The sequence below is a fragment of the Neoarius graeffei genome, chromosome 12 (genome assembly GCF_027579695.1).
Source record: "Neoarius graeffei isolate fNeoGra1 chromosome 12, fNeoGra1.pri, whole genome shotgun sequence".
Taxonomy (NCBI): Eukaryota; Metazoa; Chordata; class Actinopteri; order Siluriformes; family Ariidae; genus Neoarius; species Neoarius graeffei.
Window position 1 is genome coordinate 3,063,001 of NC_083580.1, and position 16,374 is coordinate 3,079,374.

At 44.1% G+C, this 16,374-nt stretch overlaps 1 protein-coding gene across 8 annotated transcripts in view; it reads right to left on the reverse strand.

The window, feature by feature from the left end:
* The window catches only part of LOC132895123 (probable E3 ubiquitin-protein ligase HERC1), a 91,025-nt gene that overhangs the window by 11,783 nt on the left and 62,868 nt on the right, over nt 1-16,374 (reverse strand). For all 8 annotated transcript variants that reach the window (XM_060935350.1, XM_060935349.1, XM_060935348.1 and 5 more), the window contains exons 48-72: nt 15,735-15,787; nt 15,417-15,596; nt 15,030-15,204; nt 14,703-14,946; nt 14,343-14,544; nt 13,983-14,245; nt 13,575-13,699; nt 12,820-12,944; nt 12,536-12,745; nt 11,351-11,478; nt 11,070-11,269; nt 10,018-10,132; nt 7,921-8,052; nt 7,718-7,819; nt 6,605-6,778; nt 5,808-6,089; nt 5,517-5,582; nt 3,766-3,891; nt 3,396-3,534; nt 2,922-3,103; nt 2,683-2,838; nt 2,363-2,485; nt 2,022-2,124; nt 1,658-1,827; nt 1,367-1,505 (exon numbers count right to left, since the gene is read on the reverse strand). In XM_060935350.1, coding sequence (XP_060791333.1) covers nt 1,367-1,505; nt 1,658-1,827; nt 2,022-2,124; nt 2,363-2,485; nt 2,683-2,838; nt 2,922-3,103; nt 3,396-3,534; nt 3,766-3,891; nt 5,517-5,582; nt 5,808-6,089; nt 6,605-6,778; nt 7,718-7,819; nt 7,921-8,052; nt 10,018-10,132; nt 11,070-11,269; nt 11,351-11,478; nt 12,536-12,745; nt 12,820-12,944; nt 13,575-13,699; nt 13,983-14,245; nt 14,343-14,544; nt 14,703-14,946; nt 15,030-15,204; nt 15,417-15,596; nt 15,735-15,787 — 3,914 coding nt within the window. The remainder of the gene's footprint in view (nt 1-1,366; nt 1,506-1,657; nt 1,828-2,021; nt 2,125-2,362; nt 2,486-2,682; nt 2,839-2,921; nt 3,104-3,395; nt 3,535-3,765; nt 3,892-5,516; nt 5,583-5,807; nt 6,090-6,604; nt 6,779-7,717; nt 7,820-7,920; nt 8,053-10,017; nt 10,133-11,069; nt 11,270-11,350; nt 11,479-12,535; nt 12,746-12,819; nt 12,945-13,574; nt 13,700-13,982; nt 14,246-14,342; nt 14,545-14,702; nt 14,947-15,029; nt 15,205-15,416; nt 15,597-15,734; nt 15,788-16,374) is intronic.

The window sequence follows — 16,374 nt, forward strand, 5'->3', positions numbered from 1 at the left end:
GAATCAAATCTTAAATACATTTTAAACAGCAGTGAATAAATCAGTACAGTGGATTAAAGGTTATATATTTCAGCTAATGCTGTTTCACATCTTAGCTTAAAAAAAAAAAAAAAACACCACCACACAACACAGGCCACACCCATAAATAACAAATAGGGAGGGAAAGTAATCTCATTGCCCCCTACTGGATGCGTTCCAACCTCTATGGCAAAATGAATGGGAATATCTTTTTAAAAAATTACATTTCGGGTTACACTTCAAAGTTAAGACAATGGCATCCATACTGTACGTTGTGCATGCCGGGCAGCTCTATCGATCCTGGTGATCATACTTTATTTTTTCCACCGATTTGAATTGTTTTGAATGTTTTTTAATAAGCTGCTCAAAGACTACACGGACCCACATCGCGTATGTGACGTCACCGCAAGTCTAGCGCCTTTCCAAATGTGTAGCAGGTAGCGGCCGGCGAGTAGCCTACATCAACATGCCCATTTGTATAGCATGGTTGGCGGAGTATTTCTGTACCGATAAGAAATGCATCCCTCGTGGGGATAACCATTACAGATCAGGGCATGTAGCCAACTGCTGCTATTCACAGGGAGAGCTGTCAGCACTCGTAAGGGCTAGTATGAAGAACAAAGCTTATCAAGCCTACTGCTGACGGAATATGAGCGACTCTGACTAGACAGTTTGGTTGTAGTCCGTTTCGGACAGGTTAGGTGCAATTTCAGTCTTTTAAAAGACAGCGAAATTTCACCTGATACTTTCACAGTTAGTAGATAATCCCAACATATACAACATATTTTTTGGGGGTGTACAAGTTCCACGTCATAACTTCGTGGGATTTTTCTAAAAACCGGGTCTATGGGATTTTCAATAGTATGGCTCTCGGCTCAGGAACGCTACCACTAGGATCGCTGTGTTTCACTTTCCCTCCCTATGACCGCAGTTGCCACTCTCCCTTAATTACTTGACACGGTTATCACTATTCCATAAACCTACTGCCCTTTTATTCACTTTATACCTGTTAATATTTTTACCAGACCTTAATGAAAGGTTGGATTCTGCTCTTAGAATATTTTCTGGATTATAAATTAATGCACGAGGTGTGTGTGTGGGTTTTTTATTTTTACTCTCCTATAATGTTTTATACTGCACCTAAAAAGCCACATGCGTAGTTCAGCGTGTTTTATTCATTAGATGTGGAGGCATTGTGTTAGCATTATGCTAGCACTACTGCAGCTTTTACATAACCTCCGTTTCGCTGCTATGGTAGCAGCACGAATGCAAAAACTGACATGCGATTTATGTACGTGCTATTTTGTTTGTAATTAGTGCTGGTGTGTGTGTGTGTGTGTGTGTGTACCTGAGCCCCTGAATGATGAGGGTGGCGTTGTCCATGCAGCACTGTGACATCGGCCAGCTGAGATCTGTTTGATGTTTTTGCCCTGCAGATCTGTGACCAGAGTGGGCTCCTTCACTGGACTGGAGTGACCGAGACCCAACTGTATGCACGCACACACGCACACACACACACTCACATGCTGTTATGCTATTTATTCAGCTCACAGTTTCTCCTTTAATTTGTCACCTATCTAGACAGCTACATACCCAGATAGAGAGAGAGGTGTGTGTGTGTGTGTGTGTGTGTGTATACCTGTGCCTCACAGTTGCACCCCCAGGCATACACGTCCCCGGTGTTGGAGAGAGCGAGGATGTGTTCGCATCCCACAGCGATGTTCTCAATGAACACACTCTCCAGAGCAGGAACTACCTGAGGCCGGTTATGGTTCTTCAGCATGGAGTCAGGAAGCCCGATCAGACGCTCTGAAATCACACACACACCTGTTTACGTGCACTGTCCAAGTCCATTCCATGATCCGTTACTATAGAAACAATAACATTATTAAAAACCAGTATTTGCTGAAACCATGCTTGGACCTCTATGATCGCAGCTGGCACCTGTTATTTGTATCTGCAACCATTTTCAGCTCTTTTTTTTTGTTTTTTTTGTAAAATACCTTGACCGAACGTGTACACGTGTCCACTGTTGGCCAGCACCACTGAAAAGTGAGAGCCACAGCCAATCTTCTTGATGCCTTTGTTACACAATGCCTCCACTTTCTGCCAAACGACACACACAAGACGGACAAATCACTCCATCAGAGCACTTATTACAGCTGGCGGAGTCGACCAAATTATAAAATCCCCTGCTTGTGTGTAAACAGGTAATTAGCATGTAATTCAAACCTGGAACTGCACAACAACGAATACTTTATTATAGTTATTAACTGGCTGATTATTGTGTTAGACTAATAAGCAGGGACGTTCCTGGGTAGCGTAATAAGATTAGAAGCAGCACCTGGGGATAGCACTTGACCGTACAGGTTCCAGTACCGAGTTTCCCATAATCCCCATCACCGAACGCCCAGAGAGTCATCCCGTCCGACGAGAGAGCCAGCGTGTGATTAATACCGCAGGACACCTGAGCAAAAACAAATAAATCTCTTTATATTATACACATGAGCATGCACGATGTACGATTTACAAAATGCAAACTCTTCCTTCACCTCTGCAATGTCCTCCCATGAATATAAACAAACACACGCTCTAAACGAGCTGTTACTATGGAAACGCATTAATATAAACCTGTGCTGTGGAATAATTAGTTCTGATACTTGCCTGTCCGATGTGGTGGCCTTCGAGTGCCATGACCCTCTCTGGCGCCATCTTGTTGGAGGGCGACCTTTGACCCAGGCGCCCTGAATCTCCGCTGCCGAACGTGAAGAGTTTCCCATCTGCTGTGATCACGGCGGAGTGTCTGGAACCGCACGCCAGCTATACAACACAACACAAGGACATGACACACATGAAGGACATAACACACCTGTTCAGCAGGTAAAGGACGTGTACTCTCTCACCTGCACTACCTCCTCGCCCTGCAGAGCCTCGATCTGTTTGGGTCGTCTCTGACGCTCAGTGTTGCCGTGACCCAGTTTCCCGTAGTCACCGTCGCCCCAGCTAAACACCTCGCCCGTCTCGGTCAGAGCCAGAGAATGGCCGTCCGAACCGTAGGACGTCACCAGCTGAGTGACTACATACCCTGGAGGAACGCGTTAGGACAGCGTCGAGTCCCGTTCCACATCACAGAGAGATTTTATTTCACATCAAAGAACTCAAAACTTTCTCCATTTACCATGACAGAAATTGAGTCGGGGGCGGGGCTTTCTAGGGGTGTCAGTTAACATCAGAGTGTTCAAACCACCTACTTAAGTGTCAATCATTCCAGATTCACATGCTGATTGGCTCATGGAGAAGACTCGGTGCATTTCTGAGCGAAGGCTGGCAGGTCTGTAGTGATGTGTATAAGGTGTGTGTGTGTGTGTGTGTGTTACCTTGTAGTGCAGAGATGAGTGTAGGCGTGTACAGGTCGTCTGAGTTGCCCTGCCCCAGTCGGCCATAGCTGCCCTCTCCTACCGCCAACACAGCACCGCTCGACTGGACCAGGAACGTGCAGTTTTGTCCACACACCACCTAACACACACACACACACACACACACATTCAGCAGAAAGCACACAAAAAAGTGCAACAGAAATTGTACAAAGAAACATTTCGTTTACATAATACACATATTTTCAGAATAAACATAAAAAACCTCTCAATCTGTCTTTCTCTCTCTCTCTGTCTGTCTGTCCATCTCTCCATCCCCCTCTTTGTCACTCGCGTGTGTGATATAGATTATGAAGACGCGTGTGTGTCATACCTGCTGTGTCTGAGAGAGGGAGGGGGCGAGGGTGGGCACAGGAACGTTGGTTCCCGCTTCAGCAAGTTGCCCGTGTCGTCCATTACCCCACAGATACACCTCACTCTTCCCACCCTGCTGCCAGTCCTACACACACACACACACGATATTCCTCATACATATGATGTTATCATTGTTATCCTGCAGTTTTTCAAGTATTCTCACTACACGCCGTCCAACTCATTTAGGAAGCGTTTACAGGGTTAATATCAATTTAAAAAAAAATAGTTGATTAAAGGCTTTATCGTCATCTTACACACTACACTTTTTCCCCCTTTGAATTTTTTCATTGCATTTTCCCTCCCCCCCCCCATAACAGTCAAGTGTGAGCACAAGGGCTTTTTAAAGATCATTAGCAAAAAGAAAAGTAAACAGAACACGACATGACTTTAATTGATTAAAATAACTAGCACGCGGGGGACGTTATCTGTGCTCTTTAAACCACGGGCGCAGATAGAGGGGGGGGGGCGGGGGGATTCGTCCCACCCAGATTTAAATTCACCTCGTTCGGTCCCCCCCACTTATAGGGAGGAAAAAACGTCTATGCTGTCTTTCTTTGCATAAGGCAAACCTCACGGAAAAATCAAAAGACTAATTACCATTCGGTTTATTGAGGTGCACAGCAGTACATACATAGTTGCAACTGTTTTCCATGAAAAGTCACACTTTTATTTCCCACCATAAGTTGTAAAATGAATAGAAAATATAGTCAAGACATTTCTCTGGCCATTTTGAGCATTTAATCGACCCCACAAATGTGATGCTCCAGAAACTCAATCTGCTCAAAGGAAGGTCAGTTTTATAGCTTCTCTAAAGAGCTCAACTGTTTTCAGCTGTGCTAACATGATTGTACAAGGGTTTTCTAATCATCCATTAGCCTTCTGAGGCAATGAGCAAACACATTGTACCATTAGAACACTGGAGTGAGAGTTGCTGGAAATGGGCCTCTATACACCTATGGAGATATTGCACCAAAAACCACACATTTGCAGCTAGAATAGTCATTTAGCACATTAGCAATGTATAGAGTGGATTTCTGATTAGTTTAAAGTGATCTTCATTGAAAAGAACAGTGCTTTTCTTTCAAAAATAAGGACATTTCAAAGTGACCCCAAACTTTTGAATGGTAGTGTGTGTGTATATATATATATATATATATATATATATATATATATATATATATACACACACACACACACACACATACACACACACAAAATGGAATCATTTGCTGACAGCTCAGTCCCCCCCAGTTCAAAAATCCTATCTGCGCCCTGCTTTAAACCTAATAAAAGCAGTTAGAAAGCACAGAGCCAGTGGGTTTATTTTTAATTTTGAGAAACTGTACTTTAGTAGGTTGAGAAATAAAACGATGCAGGTATTTTGTCAAACTCTTCATGTACGAATTTTCTGAAACGTCCATGGAGGTGATGAATGGGAGAGAAACTTCTAGAACTGAGGACTGTTAAAGAAGTGGTCACAGTTCAGCTCTTTGCATTCGTTGTGCAGCTTTTATTCACTAAAAAAACAGGAAGAGGAAGTTTGTGATAAAACGGTTCGCCCTGAATGTGTCGATATAGTTTATTTTTGTCAACAGGAACACGTGAGTGTTAAGTGATGGAGTGCTGCTGGAGGGCTGGCCTTGACGGAGCACACGCTTCCTGGAGCTCACGCTGACAATGATGAATGAGCCAACACACACACACACACACCTCGGGTCTGCTGGTGGCCCACAACATGAGCTGCTCGTCCATCATAAAGCTCCACTTAGTGTTATCCTGCAAATCAAAAACAGCGGAGCGGGTCACAGGAGCCCGCAGAGCAAAACACAAAAACACACTGACACACTTCGCACTCGTACCTTAGCGTTTCTACAGTAACAGTGCTTTCACAGCTCTTTAATACAGTAAAGATTTCTGGAAGTGTTTATTTATGAAGGCGTCTTGGAGCAGTGACCAAGTTTTCCGACATCTTCAGGACAGAGGATTTTACGCTTCACTCACCAGTGCTCTCTCCGTTGCCGTGTCTCCGTTCTGCTGAAACTCGGGGATGGTGAACTCCTCGGGGAAGGAGGTGGAGCGTGCGAAGGCCTCGGCGCTCTTCACTGCGGTGGAGAAGGTGGAGAGCCAGCTCCACTCGGAGCGCGTGGAGGTGACGGCAGGGTCGTGGTGAGGAGGAACCGGCTCGCGGCTCAGCAGCTGCTCCAGGTTCAGACCCACGGCCAGAGTGGACAGGCTCTGCAGGAAACTGCTGTGGACAAGCTGATCTCCAGAGATCACGTGACTCTGAAAGGAGACGAAAATCAGCCACGTTGCAAATCATCAGAAATGATAGTGTAATGGCAACGAGTCTCCTTTTCCTGGAGAATTCCTTTGAATTCAAAGCTTCAGGACTCGTTTACGCTTCTTCTGTGATTATTATTTGTTTCTGAATTGACACTTAAGTACAAATCCTAAAACGATTGCTATTCAATGTACTAACTTGAGCCTTTTAACTTTTAACAGCACTATTTTAATTAAAATGCGCAGTACTGTGCTAAAGCCTCAGGCACGTCAAGTAAAGATACCTTAAGGAATAAAATTAAACATTTTTCACATTTAAACCAGTAATAAAGTCTATATTTGATGTGACAGCTCTTTTCCATCAGTAGCGTCAGCTAGAACTGTTATCTTCGTATAATTTTCTCGCTGTGAAGTTTTGGCATCAAACTAAACGCTACAAAACGACACATAGCTGTTTAAATCATGAGCTTTAAGGCTTCTTTCAATGTTCCCCCTTTTTGCTTTTGTGGTTTTCTCACCCTCTCGTAGTTGTACTGCTCCTGCAGCAGAAGCGGGAGGCGCTCGAGGAACACGGCCATGCAGGGAGCTCGACTCAAACCCCGGGTTCCCTGAGAACGGAGCACGGTGCGACATGATGCCAGGACGTGGTTCTGTGAGATCCAATCTGGACTGCAGCGAATCAGCAACAGGTCCTGCCGAGAAACAGGAAATACATCAGCTTGGGAGCATAACCGATACAAACAGTATACTTACTGCATACACACTGCCTGAAAAGTATAAACCCATACATGCAGAATGTCCGTATTTTATACGGATTTGATTCAATAAACGTAGTATACGGGCGTATAAATAAAGTTATACGGATTCTTTAAATAAAAACTTCAATATTTATTTAGAGCTATAATCAATTCCCACAATGATAAAAGAGCGCATAACATTTACAAACGTACTGTACACCACAGACAGCCAGTAAAGAGTCTTATGAAATCGCGCGTTATCTTGTGGTAGCGAGACTTCGTTCCACTTTTGATCATGTGCACACCGCCTTCTGCGTAGAATCATACGTCATCCTCGCCGCCATATTGGATGTGGCAAAGTGGAGATTCTTCAGCCGTCTCTGGTATAGCGTCTAGACAGTAGCCGAGAATAAAGATGCCTCATTCATGTGCTGCGTTTAACTGTACCAACAGGTTTGCCGTCCAAACGAGATCACATGGGATTACCTTTCACAGGTGAGACTGGAAAAATACTTTTCATTGTATTTGGTCATTATAACGCAATTTTACGAACAGATTTTTCTGACTTTGTGGCTAATATGAAGTCTCGCGCATAATAGCCGCTCGGTGAAACCTGTCTCCAAACAACGAAGTATTTCCTTCGTAACTACGCTGATAACACTTTGTGTTTTTGTCAAACATTGGAGCTTTGTATTCATTCTGAAGGTTTATTGTTATTAATATTGAATAAAAAGTAACTGGGATATATCATTGTTAATTATCATTCAAATTTTAGGTAAATTATTTTAATTTGCATCTTATAAGGGAAATACGGATTTTGGAGGTTGGTTATACAGGTTTGATTGACCAAAGGTTGACATGTATGTAAACCCATCATCTTTGAGGAAGTGTTACCTTTGACCTTCCAGAACATACGGCGACCCCGACAGTCGGGATCCATGTGGTACAGATGACCGAGCCCAACCCTGTCACGACAGTCTGCAGGACCGAACCATCCTAAAAACGGGGGAGGAAGCCGAAAGTTTTTAAGCATTTGCGACGGAGGGTGTGTTTGTTATTCAGTGTGAAGAAGAAGAAAAGAAGAAACAGCAGCTCACTCTCAGAGACCAGATATTAATCAGACCTCCGATCCCTCCTGAGATCAGGGCGAGTCCACTGGGGCAGAACGACAGCGTCTTTATCGCTGTGATGTGTCCACTCAGCCTGAACACACACTTGGCACCGCCTCGCTGTACACACACACACACACAAATTATTTTACTTGAATCAGATGTCAAATTAAAGATGCCCATTAATATATAGAAACAAATAGTGACTCCAAATATGATACACACACTCAAGCATACAAGCAGAAGCACAAACATACATACAGTAAGGTCACTCACACACACAATTTTATTTCTATTTGAATTAGCACAGATGCCTTATAGACCCTTTCGGAGTAAACGTCATTCATACATAAGAGGAAATTGCGCGCGCAGCCTGGAGTCAAAAAAGACTCAGCGAATGCCTAGTTGTTGTGTTGTCGGGTGTCAGAATCGTAGCAGTGATGGGGTTAAAATGTACAGAATTCCAGCAGGATCTCACCCATTCCAAAAAAAAAAAAAAATAAAATAAATCGCCGACGTCTATGGCTACAAGCCATCAAACGTGTAGACTGGGATGAAAGCACCATCAAAAATGCGCGGGTTTGCAGCGCCCACTTCATCACAGGTAAGATCAGGCTATTTATTAAATCTTTCTTTTTTATTCTTTCTAGTCTTCGTTTGGTAACGTTTGTCTGATTAGCTGGTCATAGTTACACAATGTAATGGATATTGTTAGCATGTTAACTTAGCTTTGCATGCAGTTTTGTTTGTAGGAGAGGTCTCGCTTGACTCAAGCAGTCCAGATTTTGTGCCGTCATTATTTGTGTCTGCCGAAAATCACAATTTTAAAGCAAGGATGGAAAGGTAAAATTGTGTGCCCTCACTCTAAATGCCAACTTACGCTGACTGCTCTAACCTAGCTCCCGCCCCGTTCAGTTTCATTTCTGCTCTCTGCCTCTCGCTTTTTACGCAGCTCTGATTTCTCTTAGCTGCACTCTTTACACTATCATTCCTTTCATGCCATTCCCTCCTGCAAATTGCTGTTTAGTGTTGGTATTTGCTGTTGTAGCTAAAGCCACATTGCCATCACATCACTGGCATAATTTGATTAAAACAAAATGAATATGAATGTCCCATTGTTAATCAAGTTGTAGTCTCGCTGTAACCAGAATGTTGATGGCAGGCTCATCTCATCTCATTATCTCTAGCCGCTTTATCCTTCTACAGGGTCGCAGGCAAGCTGGAGCCTATCCCAGCTGACTACGGGCGAAAGGCAGGGTACACCCTGGACAAGTCGCCAGGTCATCACAGGGCTGACACATAGACACAGACAACCATTCACACTCACATTCACACCTACGGTCAATTTAGAGTCACCAGTTAACCTAACCTGCATGTCTTTGGACTGTGGGGGAAACCGGAGCACCCGGAGGAAACCCACGCGGACACGGGGAGAACATGCAAACTCCACACAGAAAGGCCCTCGCCGGCCACGGGGCTCGAACCCGGACCTTCTTGCTGTGAGGCGACAGCGCTAACCACTACACCACCGTGCCGCCCTGATGGCAGGCTACTTTTGTAAGTAGTTTTTTTTTTTGTTTTGAGTTTGACATTTTTTGTAAATAGTATGACTGCCTTCAGGTATCAGAGGAAAATTTACTAACATTGTCTGTCCACTCTTTAATTAAATGCGGATCCGGTAGGCGATGTCCACTTGTTAGAGTTAACTTATTTATGTAGCATTCTCGATCTTGTAACGACAATTGTTTTGCATAATCTGACAGCTCATAATGCCGGTCTATGGGCAGCGCCATTGTTTCCGGGTCCAGGCTGCGCGCGCATCCTGGCAACGGTCGGTTTGTTTACAAACATGCGAAGGGGTCTATTAAACACCTCTTAATGCACAGAAATGCAGAGTGTCTCCAAATGTGATCTCACACACACACACACACACACACACACACACACCAACAGTGTGAACAGAAAGCTCAGTCCTGGTCATCCATCCAAAAAAATAATAAATAATTTTTTTTTTTTTAAATGAACATGGTGAAAGTGAAGTTGATGCCTGAGGCACAGCTACAGAAACGAGACAAGCGCTCTGACCTTGACCATGCCACTTCTGTCCTGACTGCTGGAGGCACTGAGGAATTGAGGCACCGACACGCTACTGCCCCCTTGTGGAACAGTCCACACATACAGGAGGCCATTTTGACATCCGCTGATGATAAGGGGAAAAAAAAAATGATTACTACACATACAAAGATGACACTCTCAGGGATTTATTACACATATCTTTAGCTACTTTTTTTTTTGAGTTTCATACCTGAATCAACAGTTTTAAAGCTTTTGATTTATTGGATTAATGTGTGTACACTGGAATGAGTGATCTGGGGCGTACAAGCATTCACAGACTTTCTATCATCAAATGCACATGACATGGCCAATTTACCACAATATCCACATCATAAACCAAGCCCTAACACACACACACACACACACACACACACATCACGTCTTAAACTTCCATCGTATGCACAGAATTAACATGAAGTGCATCATTTATTCTGACATACTTCAATTATAAATACATAAACCACTCAATTTACCTTCATATGCATATCATTTGCATACATCAAGTACAATTTCTTCACGTTGCTCTGCTTCATCTTGTAAAAATCACACCATTTAGATTATATCTCAGCGCTGCTGAATTCTGATTGCTCAGAAACTTCACAGTGCTGATTTTGTGGTGATGAATTTTCAGTAATGCAGCTGCAGCATGTCTCATGTTTATAGTCACGTGGTTTGTATTAAAATCATGTTTTTAAAGCTGTCTGTAAGGAGAAAAAGATTTATCTAACATTTATGGAAGGAGTCTCCAGTGTCAGTGCTTTGTAACAGCTATAACTCTGAAAGACGTTACCAGAGAGAAAGAGAGAGAGAGAATCTGGTGTGGGTATGAACAAGTGAGAACAGGATGTAATTTGTTCCATGGAGGTTCAACAATACATAAATGAGCAATGTAACTATAAATGGATAAAACCTATGCTGCATGATTTAAAATCTGCAATGATAAGGATACTGATGTGATTTTGCATGCATAGGTAGCGCTGTATTTGTGTGTGTGTGTGTGTGTGTGTGTGAGAGAGACTCACACTGCCATCATGAGACGTGGGTTTGGCCCGTGTCCCGGTAGAGGACACCACTCCGCAGTGTTCACTGAGCCCGTGTGGTAGAGCGGGTGCAGGACGAGCCACGCTGTGCCCGAGCGTCCCCAGATCTTCACCACCTCCAAGCGGCTCACTGACAGCAGCAGGTGACCTGTGGGGTCCCACCTCAGAGAATTCACACTCTCCTGCCACAATACACAGGGTTAAACATGACGAGGGGCGACTCGAGAAGTGGAAACAAAGTGTGTGTGTGAGCGCGTGCACACCTGGAAAGCTGTGAGCAGTATCGGTTGCTCAGATTCGTAGCTCTGAGCTGCTCCCAGCAGAATTTTCCCGTCAGGGTAACCAACAGCAAAAAGTCTATCAGCACTGAACCACGCCAAACACCGGGGAGCTGAGAGAGAGACACACACACCGATCAAAAGAATGAAAGAGATGTAAAGAAACAAAGAGAATGAGAAGCAGAGAGAGACAGAAAGACCGTGTGTGTGTGTGTGTGTGAGAGTGTGAGAGAGAGAGAGAAAATGGAGAAGCAGAAAGGGAAATAGAAAAACAGAGAGAGAGAGAACAAGAGGGAAAGAGAATCAAAAGCATGAAAGAGATATAAAGAAAGAGCATGAGAAAAGACAGACAGAAAGACAGGGATGAAGCGAAAGACAGTGAGAGAAAGAGATGGAGAGGCAGAAAGGGAAAGAGAGAAAGATGGATCAAAAGTGTGAAAAGAGAGAATGAGAAGCAGCAAGACAGTGAAAGTGTGTGAGAGAAAAATGGAGAGGCAGGAAAGGAAAGAGAGAAACAGACAGACAGAGGGGAGAGAGAGAGAGAGAGAGACAGGGAAATAGGGAAAGAACAAAAGAATGAGAGGGAAAGAGATGATCAGAAGAGTGAAAGATGTAAAGAAAGAATGAGAAGCAGAGAGAGACAGAAAGACAGTGATGACGTGAAAGAGAGAAAGGGAGAAACAGACAGGAGAGAGAGACACAAACAGGCAGAAAAGGAAATAGAGAAACAGACAGACAGATCAAAAGAGTGAAACAGATGTAAAGAGAGAGAATTAGAAGCAGAGAGAGACAGAAAGACAGAGACGAAGCAAAAGACAGTGAAAGAGAGTGAGAGAAGAAATAGAAGTAGAAAGAACAGATAGGAGGATCTTATGGGATCTTTTAATGTAAATAAAGTGCTGCTCTGCAGCAGACTGATATATGATGTACAGAATAAAAACACTCCATCTCAGATGGTTATAGAAAAATAATGAGGGTCAGGATGGCGTGATGGAGCAGAGTCACCATTACCAGTCCATCACTGATTATTTATAACTCCTATATAACAGCACAGTGACTGAATCACATCGTTTCACTTCCATCAACTGAAAGATGACACAAACAAATAAACAGGCACTTTTGTTCTGTAGGTCATGACATCATCGAGACTGGGCATGAAACGATTCTCACCTTCACTCCGGTGGCAGTGAGGCAGCGGCGTGCTCTCCACCCGTACTCTACCTCCGTCTCCACCTTCCTCTGTCACCTCCATCCAGCAGAGGGAGCCGTTGAGGTGACCAACGAGCAAGCTCTCTGTACCCGCGCTGGTGAAGGTGGAGTTCTGAGCCCATGTCATCGCTGTGACCCATGAGACCTGAGCCTCCACGTGAACCTGAGAGCCTGGGACGGAAACACAGTCACAACATATTTATTAACGTGTTCGGTCATTCCTGTAAGTGTGAGTGAGTTCTTACCACGGACAGCACAGATATAGACGTGTTTGCTCTGGAAGGTGGCTAGCAGAGTTCCTTGTGCACTCCACATCACTGGGGAGAGCAGGTGAGTTCCTATAGTGGCTTCAGAGCCAGGAGAGGACTCGCTACACACACACACACACACAAAGCCAAGGATTGTTTTGCAATAAATTTGCAGGTCCAAATCATACATACACTACCGTTCAAATGTTTGGGGTCACCCAGACAATTCTGTGTTTTCCATGAAAAGTCACACTTTTATTTACCGCCATAAGTTGTAAAATGAATAGAAAATATAGTCGAGACATTTTTCTGGCCATTTTGAGCATTTAATCGACCCCACAAATGTGATGCTCCAGAAACTCAATCTGCTCAAAGGAAGGTCAGTTTTATAGCTTCTCTAAAGAGCTCAACTGTTTTCAGCTGTGCTAACATGATTGTACAAGGGTTTTCTAATCATCCATTAGCCTTCTGAGGTAATGAGCAAACACATTGTACCATTAGAACACTGGAGTGAGAGTTGCTGGAAATGGGCCTCTATACACCTATGGAGATATTGCACCAAAAACCAGACATTTGCAGCTAGAATAGTCATTTAGCACATTAGCAATGTATAGAGTGGATTTCTGATTAGTTTAAAGTGATCTTCGTTGAAAAGAACAGTGCTTTTCTTTCAAAAATAAGGACATTTCAAAGTGACCCCAAACTTTTGAACGGTAGTGTAAACAATACAATAAAACAAGTGTGTGTGTTACCTGCCGCAGGTGTGTGTGTGTAGCAGGTCAGCTGTATTATGAGAGATATCCCACAGACACACTGTCCCATCCTGTGAGCTTGTAGCCAGTAATCCTTGCTCTGCATTCCAGGTGCAACCTGTTACCTACAAACATTAACTGTAACTATAAATGGATAAAAATATTTACATGTCGTTCCTTTAATAAATAAATAAATAAATAAATAAATAAAAAGAAATTACTTAATGGTGAATTGCCATCTTATAAAAGAAAACAAACGAAACAAAAACACTCTGGGAGGGAAAGTAATCAACTCCATCGACTGGCGGTAACAGTAACTTAAATCGCACCACCCTTTTGTTGATCACTTTCCTCTAACAGCGTTCATAACGTGGGGTGTGTTGTATATGGTGGGCGTGGTCAGTGTACCCTGTTGTGGTGAGCCTCCAGTTTGCTGAGAGGACACTGTCGCAGGTCTCCGGTCGTGTCGCTGTAGCTCTGAGGTCTGATGGAGCTGTCTCGCTCCGACGCTGCCAGCGCCTGCACCAGCTGCTGAGCCGCCCACTGTCGGTGCCCGCTGTTCAGACGGGCGGAGAGGGCGCAGGCTGCCAGAGCGTTCGCCAGCTCCAGAGATCCAACGCGTACGGTGGCCTGAGAGAGACACGGGCCTGGAGTAAGGGGGCTCCCCGACTCTGTGAAATAATAAGCAGACATATCTTATCTGTAGAATATGACCACACCCAGGCGGGGGCACACACACACACACACACACACACACACGATCTTCACCTTTAGCCTCATTGGACTCGGATCTTTCCACGCTGTAGCGATATCGAACCCGTTTCTCGGTGAGGAGCGACACCAGGCTCTGCGTAACCAGGAAGTTGGGGAAAGCGAGCTCTCTGGAGTCACGCCCCGCGCCCAGACGCCCTCTCTGCTGGGGGTCACAGATCGCGCCGAGATTCACGCCTGTAGCAGCAGCCATCAGATCCTGAGGACGCAAACAAGAGTGGTGTGATGTGCTGTATACTACAGCATACTACGCTATCATGCGACTCGAATCTACAATAAATAAAATGAAGATGTAAACATTTCCGAGTGTGTATCCTGTATACGTAGGTGAGATTAAACACTGACGAATCTGTTTACCTGAGTACAGATGTCCACTAGCTCCCTGTACGCTGTGGGGCTGTGAGACACCAAACTGCCAATGGCAGAACTGAGAAAAGACAGGAAGGCGGAGCTTGAGCCGTTGCACCCTGAGCCACGCACCCGGTCCTGTTGGTCCAGCTGGACACGCCCACTTGCGGCCAAACACATAAGGCGCACCAGGATCCGGATATCGGCCAATCCCAGAGCCTCTAATCCACTCGACTGACTGCACACAGAAGTACTGACACACACACACATATATTAATTAATCATCAGGCATCATCTGAGCATCTTACAGGCACACGCTGCAGTGGAGTGTCTCACATGGATGCGGTTTGGGACAGGGCTGTGAGCACCATGCTGTATCCCAGCAGGACCTGCGCAGTGGAAGTGACTCGGCGTAAAGCCTCCAGTCTCTGTTGAGCCTCCGTCAGAGACGCAGCCTGTTCCCCGAGAGACAGTAACGCCACTGCGGGCTTCAGCTCCGTACTCGTCACACCTACACACACACACAGAGATATGACTGTACATGACATACACACTAACTTCATTACATTAAATAAAAGCCAAAAGTGTTCCTAGAGCACGTGAAAGATAAATTGGGACTCGGATTTTGTAAGGAACTACGATCTTATTTTTATCAGATGCTACTTCTTCTCTGTGAGCTCTTGAAACACTTTAGTATAAGTGTGATCAGTGTGTGTGAGTTACCTCGGCCCTGCATGTGTGTGTTTGTGGCACTGAGGGCTCCGAGTGGATCAGGTTCGATGAATGGGATCGGTTCAGGAATCGGCCTCTTCTCACTAAGTCCCAACGGCCTCAACAGCACGCCGAAATCCTCCAAGCCTGTCAGACGCTCCGAATCCGAGCTGTCCTGCTGCTCCCACTCATCTAACACACACACACACACACACACACACACACACACACACACACAGAGCTAACTTTACTCATCGCTACTGTAATTGCTGGAAAAAGCAGTGCATTGTCGGGGGTGGGGGTGTCTTAAAAGACAAAAAGTGTACATACCATCAGATGTGCTGTCCAAACGGCCAATCAGATCGGACACCATTCCCCTTGTTCTAGGGGAAGGGGGGGAATTTCTACATTTAGATTGAAATTTATTCCTCCAGTCATTTTTTTAATCACATTTCATTCTGCGACAGATATTGAACAATAAACCACTCCAGCATACAATGCACTCAATTCCCCACATTCTTACAATACCATCATTATACACCAGTGTAGGTTCTCCATATTTACTGGAGGAACAGCTGCTAATAATGTGTCTGAAAATTACAACATAACCACTGAGTGAGGTGATAAATAAGAACGAAGGACATTCAGATACATTTTCATCTGACAGTTACAAGATCAAACAAACAAACAAAAACAAGCAAACTGCCAAATAATGAAATAAATGCATCAAATAAATAACTAAATGAAGGAATGAATGAAGGAAAAATTCATTATACCAAATAAGTACATAAATGAATGAACAGCCAAATAAATTAATAAATAAAGCAAAACAATGTGCAACAAACAAAAACAAACTTCATAAAAAATAAAATCAACAGAATTAATATTAGAAAGTCATATGATATGACAAATATGTAATGATTCTCAAGGACATTTATACGACACACTTACAGGGCATGTTTTAGATTGG